Genomic DNA, 9,887 nt, shown 5'->3' on the forward strand with positions numbered 1-9,887 from the left:
TAAAAAAATTAATTTGCATATACCGTAAAGATAATAAACTAAGTTACAACAAAAGGCTCAAAACCTTCAAAATAGGGGAAAAAATGAAAGGAAATAGCAAAAAACAAAACAAACTTGCAAAAGACACAAAAACAAATGAACCTTTAAAACACTTGAATGACTACTATACTCCATATAAATACTAGGAGGATTTTTTGAGACAGATGCTAGAGGTAGCAAAACAGAAATAATATCTACTTTCTAATTTAGTTTTTTAAAAAATAATAATAACAAGTGAATTATTATTATTTTTTATAAAAATGAATAAACTATTAATTTATTGAAACCAAACCATTACATAGAAAAAAAAAAGCAGGAATTAAATAAGTTTTTGGGTTTTCTCAGTGGTTTAATAAAAAAAAAGTTTTGACGGTGAATAAGAAAAGGAAATTTATCCCAAATTATATTCTTGTGATCATTATATATTTATTTCCAATCTCGAGGCTCTGTTAACGGCGTTAATGGATTTAATGCCGACCGTTAACTGAACTCCGATCCTGAGGCATGATGAAAGAGCCACATGCCAGCTACTGTCTTGGCGCTTCTTCGTTCTAGTTCCCTGCTTCCCCGTGGCAACACCGATGTAGTTTGATCTCGGCGAGGGTTCCATTATCGTTGGCGAGCTCGATGATCGTTGACAAGCTACTGGATAATGTGAATTTCACCTCTTTCGTTTTGGTATAGGTTTCTTTTTTGGCGGTTTCATGATTCCAGCTTGTTTGGGAGAGTGTTTCGATTTCAGTGTTTTGTTTTTGATTGATAAATTTCGATTATTGCTCTCCATTTTGAGATTATTTCATGAGATCTGTTTGAGCTGTTTCTTTCTATAGATTGATCGATGATTGATATTTGTATTGATGTTGGATTTCTAGGTCTCCTGGTGGTGATCAATTGAAAATTTAGGAAACTTGTGTTACTTAGGCTTGATTTTTATCATTCTTCTCCAAACTCATTTGCTGATTTATTTATTAGATCAAGCTTCAACTTTGATCAGAAAGAATTTCTTTGTCGCTTCTTAGAGAGGGCTTGAAGATCATTGATATGGGAAATTTTAAATTGTCCAACTGGTTATTTTTATGAAGCATTTACCAATACAAGAGAGAGCCTGATCTTTTCTCTGAAATTTGGCATTTGAACCTGTTTTGGATTGTTTTCAGAATTTTGAAAGTCTTGCATAAGATTGATTTTTTTTTTCTTTACTCATTTACTAAGGTGTATGCATGGTACATGATTGGTGAAGTGAAGAATACTAAATGGACATAATTCTAGATTTATAGCAGAAAACAAAAGAACATCTTTGCCATCCATATTGTAGCCCCACCAGGACAGCACTATGTTATTGGAGGTGGGGATCTTATTACTTTGCATGTTTCAAGCTAATTTGTCTTGAGTTGGCCTTTGATAGTTTACGCCTGAAAGAGGAACTAGTGCTCTAACTAGAATATATAATATGAAAGTCTATAGACTCTATACATGGAATAAATATGCTTTTATATGGGATACATTACTCTCAGTTGGACTATTTTTTGGACTATTTCAGTTGTTTACTTGTTTTAATCCTGTATTTTGTTTAAGTGCTTTATTATTATGTTGATCGTTTTATAGACCATCACCGCATTTTCTTTCTTTAGGATATTGGAAGTGCTTCAGTTGGAGATGACAGAAGATTAACTTGTGTCAGTACCTATCTTATTGCTTTTTTTGAAGCAGGAGTCTCCTCTGGTTGTTACACGATCTATTGTCACTGGGACAGGTTTCTATTGCACTGTCATGGAAGAGATAGCATTGCAGGTGCTTTTTATACAGAATTAACATTATATTGGCGTATCAAAACATTGGTATGGTGATACTTGAAATATCCTGTTGAAGTTTTCTTTGTCTCAGTTAATTGTACAGAAACATTATTTTTATTCACTTATATTCTCACATCCTATAAGCATGGTATGAAAAAGAACAAAATCCATTATAAGCAGTGAATTGTTCATTGTCTTCTACACATGCAACTTCCTAGCTCTGGAAAAGTTGAGAGGTGGATTGAGGAGATATGGAAGTGGATGGTGAAATTCAAAGAGGCAGTCTGTGATATTGTGTTAGAAGTAGGTTTTGTTTTTTCCTTGGTCTTCCATTACGAAGCATAAATATTCCTGTATTTTCTTGTAATTACTAATGTTATATCCATCTACTAGAAATGCATATTTGCATGTGACCCTGTCCAAAAATTTCTTTTTTCTAAAGTACAAAGAAGTCATAGATCAAGTATATGTGTATGACACAATTATTTTTCTTTGGATGTTTAATATTGTCATGCTTGGCCTTTTGCCCTCTCTGCTCTTCACCAGTGGGCCTTTATATCTTCTTGACAACTGTACCCATCCTTTTCTGCTGAAGCATACAACAGATAACATTGTATTCAGTTTGGCAATACTTATGAACTCTTGCTTTTGAAGTTTAACTACATCGCTGACTTTAGGTACAGGAACCTGAATTGCAGCCTGGCTCTTCAAAAAACAAAGACGCTTGTCGTGAAATTTCTTGAAATTTGTATTTACTTTTCACACAAAATTTGAATGATTATGAGTCATCTTCATGGAAAGATATTACTTACCTCACATACCATAACAAAGTTTGTCTGCAGTTTCAGATTTTTTTTCCTCATATGTTGAGATTTCCTTTTTATAGTTAATGAGCAATATTGCATCAATCACTTATTTTCCTCACTTCATTTTCTATGGATTTGTTAACCAGTTTCAGTTTTTTTTCCTTTTAGAATCTTTTTCTCAGTTATTTTTACACCTGGTTTTTATTAAGGGAATGTACCTATATTATCCTTTTTTTTAATTATTTATACAGTGAATGTTCAGGATTTTAATCACTAGATTTATGTGGCAGCCATCCACTTTTCAATTCATCATTTCTTGCATTGGAGTTGGAGGCAAAGAGATCTCTTGGTTTTCTACTGGATGTTCTTCAACAAGATAACCCTCATTGCAGTTCCCTTGTAATTGTAGCAATCAACTAATGGATATGAATGTCTTATTCTAGCCAACATTTTCTCTTAATATGTTTTAGTTCATATATCCTTCCATTGCTAGGCTGTTATAATTGCATCCTTTTGTTGTTTATTAAAATACTATAAATTGCAGTAGTGTGACCATAGAAAAATTGATTGAAATGTCAAGATGTGGCATATAACAACTAAATATTGCTGATCAATTATTTGCAAATTGAACCACCGTCAAGTCTTGTGACCTTGTCTCTTTAAGAGGTCTCCTTGAACGGAACAGTTATTTCCCGGATTATTCCTTCTGAGGGTTTGTTGCTTATAATAATAAATCACTATGCATGTTAAGCTTGCCATGAATTTATTGGCCTAAATGATTGCTTTTATCAAACTCTTGGTACATTGATGTTCCTTTTGCATAAAGATATTGATTATGCACACACAGCTAAATACATGGTTTATTTGACATTCTATCAAGATAATTCAAATATGGATTTATTTAATTCTCGTTTTTTACTTCTTTGTTTTTGATCAATTTTTTCTTTATTGTTTTGAGTTTCTGTCTTGGTTATTATATGCATTTGGAATGATAATGCCATATTTGTTTGCTTTCTGCATCAACTATTTCTGCAATATCCATAGTTTGGCTGTGCTATTTGCTTGTTTTTTCTGTTTCTATTAACTTCCTCACTGTCAAATATTGTATATGGTTTCAGTGTCTCAAACATTGCAAAGAACAGGCACATTCACTACAGTGAGATCCTGACTGTATTTCTTGGTCTTGGTGAAAATATGGAAACCCTGCAAGGTCATGTTCCCAGTGTCCGCTAGACACTTTAAGCTTTCTAGAATGTGTTCATCCAGTAATATTGGAGGTGAGCCCTCAAATTACATTTAAGATTCTCTGCAGTTGGTTTATTGTTGTAGCTGTTAACAATAAGAAATTGCCCAGATGATTCTAAGATGCCCTTAATTACGATTTGGGATAAAGATTGCTTGGGTACTATCATTTTCTTTGTGCTGTGACAAAGAAGGTTTTTAATTAGAATTTGATTTGATGCTTAAGATGTGCAGATTTTGTTTTCTTTGTTAACCATTTTTAAATATAAACTTGTATCTTGAGATTGCCTTTTTGAAGTTAACAACCAACATTGCATCAATCACCATTTAAACCAGAGGGTTGGTACCAAGTAGCTGCTGATGAATGAATCTTCACCGTAGTTCAAATTAAGTCCTTGATTATTTTGTTTCATCTGCAGGAGCACCTATAGTTTTTTCATACTACTAAGTTGTATATATGCTTAGAGCTCGATGATGCCAAATCAAATCAATTTCTTAACTTCAATTTTGGCAATTTTCCTTTTGATTGGTTCCGTTGATCTCAGATGCGTGGTCTACAAAGTTTTCATATGGTGAACGGAATATGCTGTGACTATGTTCTCATTCAGTCACGGGACATCTTGCCGAGAACTTCACAAACTATGAACCTTGGTGAAGCAACTGATCTAATTATTCAGCAAATGAAAAACATGGGCCAGAAGTATGGTTGATTTTCCCCCATGAAGGTTAATTTGGATTTTTCTCCCCCTTTTGTTTTTAAGTTTCTATTTCACACCTCTATGCTGAATGTCATGTTGTGCTTTCTAGGTTTTCTAAGCTTAGTTGTCTAATATTTTTTTTTCATGCCCTTTGAGGATGATCTAATATCAGTCGAACTCTCTAAATCTGCGATGATAATTAGCAAGAGGACCATGCTCAAGGTCAGTGACTCTTCTAAGAAGGGGCAGGTGAAACAACTGTTGATATATAGTATCTATTATCCAACCAAGTCTGTTGACAGATGTTACAGTGGTTAATATGAGAGCCGTTAATCAATGTAAATGTTACATCTCTCACTTCTAGCTCATTTTAGACATGCAGTGTAGTGGCACCTGGAAAAACATGCTGTGATTTATTTACCTTGATAAATGTCTTTGTTTGCATATTATTGATTAAATGTCTAACTGAAGTAGCAACCAAAAGCCTAGGAAGTAAACAAGTAAGCTATAACATATCCTGTCTGATAAAGCTCAAAATTACAAGAACCTAAGTGTTCACTTCACTGCAGACTCTTCTGACCTCCCCACCATCACCATCTCCGGTGAGCACCTGCATTGTAGAGAGTTTAACAAATGCTGTCGAGAAGACACTGTAGAAGTACCGGAGATCTGCAGCAAAGCGTTGAACAAAAGCAGCCGTCCGAGGATGGACGGAGAGCTCGGAGTCAACAGTGAACAAACCTCGGCCTCTAATGATGTCTCTGAAGTATTGGTTGTCAAAGAGGAAAGTGGTAAGGTCATTGAATATGATTGTTATGTTAGTTAGGGGCACTCTTGTGGGGCAGTTGATTCTCAAGAACCCCTTAAACAGAGGGTTCAGGTTCTCTCTTTCCATGTTTTTGGATCCATACAGCCTGTGCACTATGCTTTTGCAGTGCCCAACTCCCAGTGTATGTGCTCCTGCATGTCACATTGAATATATTTATATAACTTGAGACAGAATGAGAAGGGAAATATACAAGTAAATATAACTTTTTTATGGGAAGCTGCATGGAATTGAAAGAAAACAGAAGAACTCACCAAGAATAGCCACAGTTTCCTCAACACTCATGTCGAAGGGGGAGAACAAACCCAGCGCAGCATCAACACCATCATCATGCCCAGGGACCTTCTCCTCTGCCATCATTCTACTCCCATTCACAGCATCCTTCCTTCCGAAAGGTATCACAATCCTCGGCCCGCCGGACCTCGCCACCGCCTCCCTCGCTGCCATTGCTACTAAATCGGCACAAGAAACCACACCAGGGCACTTCTCCTCCACCACCCTCTTCACAACTCTTATCAGCTCCAAACCTCTCACACCAAAGTTCTTATCTGAATCCATCTCACCACCTTCAGTATCCAACAGGATGGATGCATCACAACCCTAATGCAATGTAAGTAATCATTTTTAGTACGTGCATGTGCACGCATGTTGCATTGTGATGGAGAGATTACGAGTTTGTTGTGTTTTTATGTGCGTATACCTGGACAATGCAGTCATGGAAAAAGAGACGAAGAGAGATTGCTGGAGTTCGAGGATCGGCGAAGAAGATGGGGAGCATTGTTTTGCTTACAATGCTCTCTACCTGAGGGCATGTTTCTTTATAGTATTCATTAGATAGACCTGCAACAACACCAAGTAGAAGAGCTACTGCTACAGTACCATACAGTAACCAATAATGAAACATCCTTCTTTTTTTTTTCTCCCTTAGAATTTGGAAGGGGGAAGTGAGAATGTAGAATTGTTCTTATAGAGGGAAAAATTAATGTCAATTTGGTCAACATGTAGACTTTGTTTTTTTTTTCCTTCATTTCTTTTTTGCTCCTGTGGAATTGTACATTGAAGTTGAACAGTGACTCACTTGTGCATTTAATTGTAATAGTTAAAGAAACTCCCAACTCCTTTATATGAAAGCCTTGATGTTGAGAGATGTTACAGGATCATAGTAAGTTACAAAGCTTTGAAGTTGGTAGGAGTTTTCAACAACTCTTTTTATGAGTTACAAATTGAACACTTTAATATGCATTCACTCTGTTACACACTCTCCTTATCTCCCCAGTACTGAGAACCACTGATGAAGAAAGCCTTACAAAGGCCATGGAGAATGATCTAAAGAAGTACTCTTGATCCTCTGCAAACATCTTCACAAAAGAAGCAGTTCTGGGATCTAAAGCAATCTCTGAATCAACAGTAAACAACCCTCTGCCACTCACTATGTCCTTGTAGTACTGGTTGTCAAAGATCAAGGATGTGAGATCATTAGCCACAAAGGTCTCATTGCTTAATGGCACTTTATAGGGACACTTCAATCTCAGCATGATTTCAAATCCATGGTCCATGTTATAATCTCTATGCCTCTCCTTCCTATCATACAACCTGTGCACTATGCTCAAACAATGACCAACTCCAATGCTGTGTGCTCCTGAAGACATTCTAGTTATAAGTAATCATATATATAAATTAGAAGATGGAGAAACCATAGTTAATTTCTCACCTAGAATGGCCACAGATTCCTCAATGCTCATGCCTTTAGATGAAAATATCTCTAGTGTTCTATCTACTCCATCTTTTGGCGAAGGGAGTTTGGCGTCCGCTCGCAAGAAGCTTGAAACAGTAGCATCTTTTCGGCCTAGAGGTATGTCGAAACACGGTCCGCCGGAGAATGCTACCGCCTCCTTCGCCGCCAATGCTATGATATCAGCACAAGAAACTACACCAGGACAATGCACTTCTAGCAAAGAGTTCATCATCTGGATTAATTCTCTGTTCCTTATACCGAAATTCTTGCCAGATGCCATCTCTCCACTGTTGTTGTCCAATAGAATTGATGCATCACAACCCTGAAACTTAAACTCATGAGGAGACTGTGATGTATCTGAAAATGTAGACATTGTGAGTACGTGATCAGTGAACAGTGTGGCAGCACCTGGACTATACAGTCATGGAAGAAAAGTCGGAGAAAGGCGGCCGGAGACCGGGGATCAGACATGAAGACAGGGAGTAGTGTTTTTCTCACAATGCTTTCAACTTGTGGACATGTTTGCTGGTAAAAGTCATATGACAGGCCTGCATTGCCACCTGCATGAACAATTTCTGCAATGCTCACTAATATAAGTGGCACCACTGCAACACAATGCAGTACTGCTAACAAAGGACTCCTTGTTTTCACCATGATCTCGTTTTGTGAATGATTTGAGAGAGAAGAAGTAGAAGAAGAAGAAGAAGAAAGCATGTCCACCCAGAGATAATAGAAGGGAAGCTCAAGTTATATGTGACTTCATGTCAAGGAGCCTCACTAGCTTTATTTGCATCATGATGCCATGCACTCATATGCTTTGTTGCGTTGAATAATGTGTAATGAATGAGTCGTATTCTGTGTATTTAAAGTGAATTGTTTGGCTTTTGCTTTCAATCGACATGTTCAAGGAAATCCCTATATATATATATATATATATATTAATTAAGTGGACAAGCAACCAGCGGTATTTACATTATTCACCATTTGAGGTGAAATTTGATCAGGTCTCCCGTGTAGGACTCACGTTTGGGCTATACTAGTGTTTGCAATCTATGTAGTTTTTAAAATGGTGATCTGAGGAAGGTTTTATTTGAGCGGGCAAAGTAATTAATACTCAAAAATTATTCATTTTTTTATTAAAGACTAGTTTACATCTAACTTTTTATATCTTCATGTACATGAGGTCAAAAGAGCTTTGAGGTGCCCCTTTCCCATCCATGAATTTCATCTCTTGGTGAGCCATCCTCCTAAAATCTCAGTTTGTTTAACAATTTGTTAATTATGATTGTAAGCTAGTTTTTTCTGTTTTTTCTTGAACTCTTGCAGATCTCTTTTGGGTAGAAAATAAAAAATCAAAATTACCCACATTCTCCGTAACTAGTAACATTATAACTTATTTAACTTAATTTTTTCTAATGTGGGTATTTATATGTTGTTTGCAACTTTTAATGGTAAAGATTTTGAAGTATTATTGAAGATCTTTTTCCTTATTTATTAATTGTATTTAAGTCAGAATATAAATTCTTGAAAATTGAAGCCTGAATGAGATCATTGAGAACCCTACTTGAGGAATTCAGCACAAGTGAAGAAGAGTGGTCACATGAAGCTTGTTTGGTGCCTTAAATGATTTAGGTGGTGAAGTGTTCAATAACTTAATTATATCATGAACCCAACTACCAACAACGCAATGCTATGAACTCCTGACATTGACCTTTGCATCTTTATAGTTAGATTTATCATGGCTTTCTTGTCTCTAATATATCTTTACATTTACATGCATACTGCATGTTCACCGACGCTCACTCTTGAGTAATTTATTTTTTTATATATTAAAATTGTGAGATTTTTTAATATTAAAATTGGAAATTGAATTCTTAATTTTTAAATAAAGAGGATAATAAAATGCCAGCCACTGTGTTGCAAAGGTGGTTTCTCTATAGTATATGAGTTAACAACTTTTGTGTTTGTTTTAAATGTTTATGTGCATTTTCATTTGGGTTTGTTGGCCCGAACTTAGTAAACCCTGCTTTAATATGTTGTTAAATTTTTTTTCATTTATTATACTTGTTAAAATTTTATTATATAGATATTGATTATTTTATTTTCTTTTAACACAATACATTTCACATAAATAAGTATCTGAAATTTTCTAAATATTGAAAAAAATAATGTTTCTATACACAAGCGTGATTCATTTTTTAGAGAATTAAAACTTAAAGAGTGGTTATTTGTAACTGCATATTTACAATATAGACGCGGTAATCAGTTGGACCTTTAATTGAGTAATATGATTAACCTCCTGCAAAAATAAGGTTAAATTCAAATTGTCCTTTAAAATCGAGAAGAACCCCTTCTTTCCACTTATTTAGATACAAAGAAAAGATCTCGAGAAGGAAGAAATTGATTTTGAAAGGAGCAATCTTCACAAATTTATAATTTTGTACATGTTTATTTTTAGGATCACATTTTATGGTATTTATGTATATTGGAGTTTATATAATATATATAAATAAATACAATGGATAAACTACGATGAAAATTAAAAAGTTAGAGAATGTTCAAAGATTTTTATGAGTTTTTTCCATCAACTTTATGCTTTTATTAAATATGTATTATTTATTCAAACCTTACATAAGATTTATTTGATTAGATTTATTATGTAATATGGTATTTAATTAGAAAAGTGTAAGATAAAATAAACAAAAATAAAGCAACAAAAATTGTCATAATAGGTCAGTGATAATGCCA

The 9,887-nt window shown here is 34.9% G+C and overlaps 2 protein-coding genes across 2 annotated transcripts; both read right to left on the reverse strand.

The window, feature by feature from the left end:
- Positions 1-4,425: 4,425 nt before the first annotated feature.
- Positions 4,426-6,008, reverse strand: LOC120260340 (peroxidase 29). The gene has a single exon (XM_039267783.1). It carries the CDS (start codon positions 5,960-5,962, stop codon positions 5,615-5,617), a length of 348 nt encoding a protein of 115 aa, XP_039123717.1. The 5' UTR covers positions 5,963-6,008; the 3' UTR covers positions 4,426-5,614.
- A 407-nt stretch (positions 6,009-6,415) lies between these two features.
- LOC120260339 (peroxidase 29) lies at positions 6,416-8,080 on the reverse strand. Its single transcript, XM_039267782.1, has 3 exons — positions 7,548-8,080; positions 7,116-7,461; positions 6,416-7,043 (listed from the first exon to the last, which is right to left on the reverse strand). Exons 1-3 carry the CDS (start codon positions 7,851-7,853, stop codon positions 6,637-6,639), a joined length of 1,059 nt encoding a protein of 352 aa, XP_039123716.1. The 5' UTR covers positions 7,854-8,080; the 3' UTR covers positions 6,416-6,636.
- Positions 8,081-9,887: the final 1,807 nt, after the last annotated feature.

Source organism: Dioscorea cayenensis, chromosome 5, assembly GCF_009730915.1.
Source record: "Dioscorea cayenensis subsp. rotundata cultivar TDr96_F1 chromosome 5, TDr96_F1_v2_PseudoChromosome.rev07_lg8_w22 25.fasta, whole genome shotgun sequence".
In the NCBI taxonomy this organism is placed as follows: domain Eukaryota; kingdom Viridiplantae; phylum Streptophyta; class Magnoliopsida; order Dioscoreales; family Dioscoreaceae; genus Dioscorea; species Dioscorea cayenensis.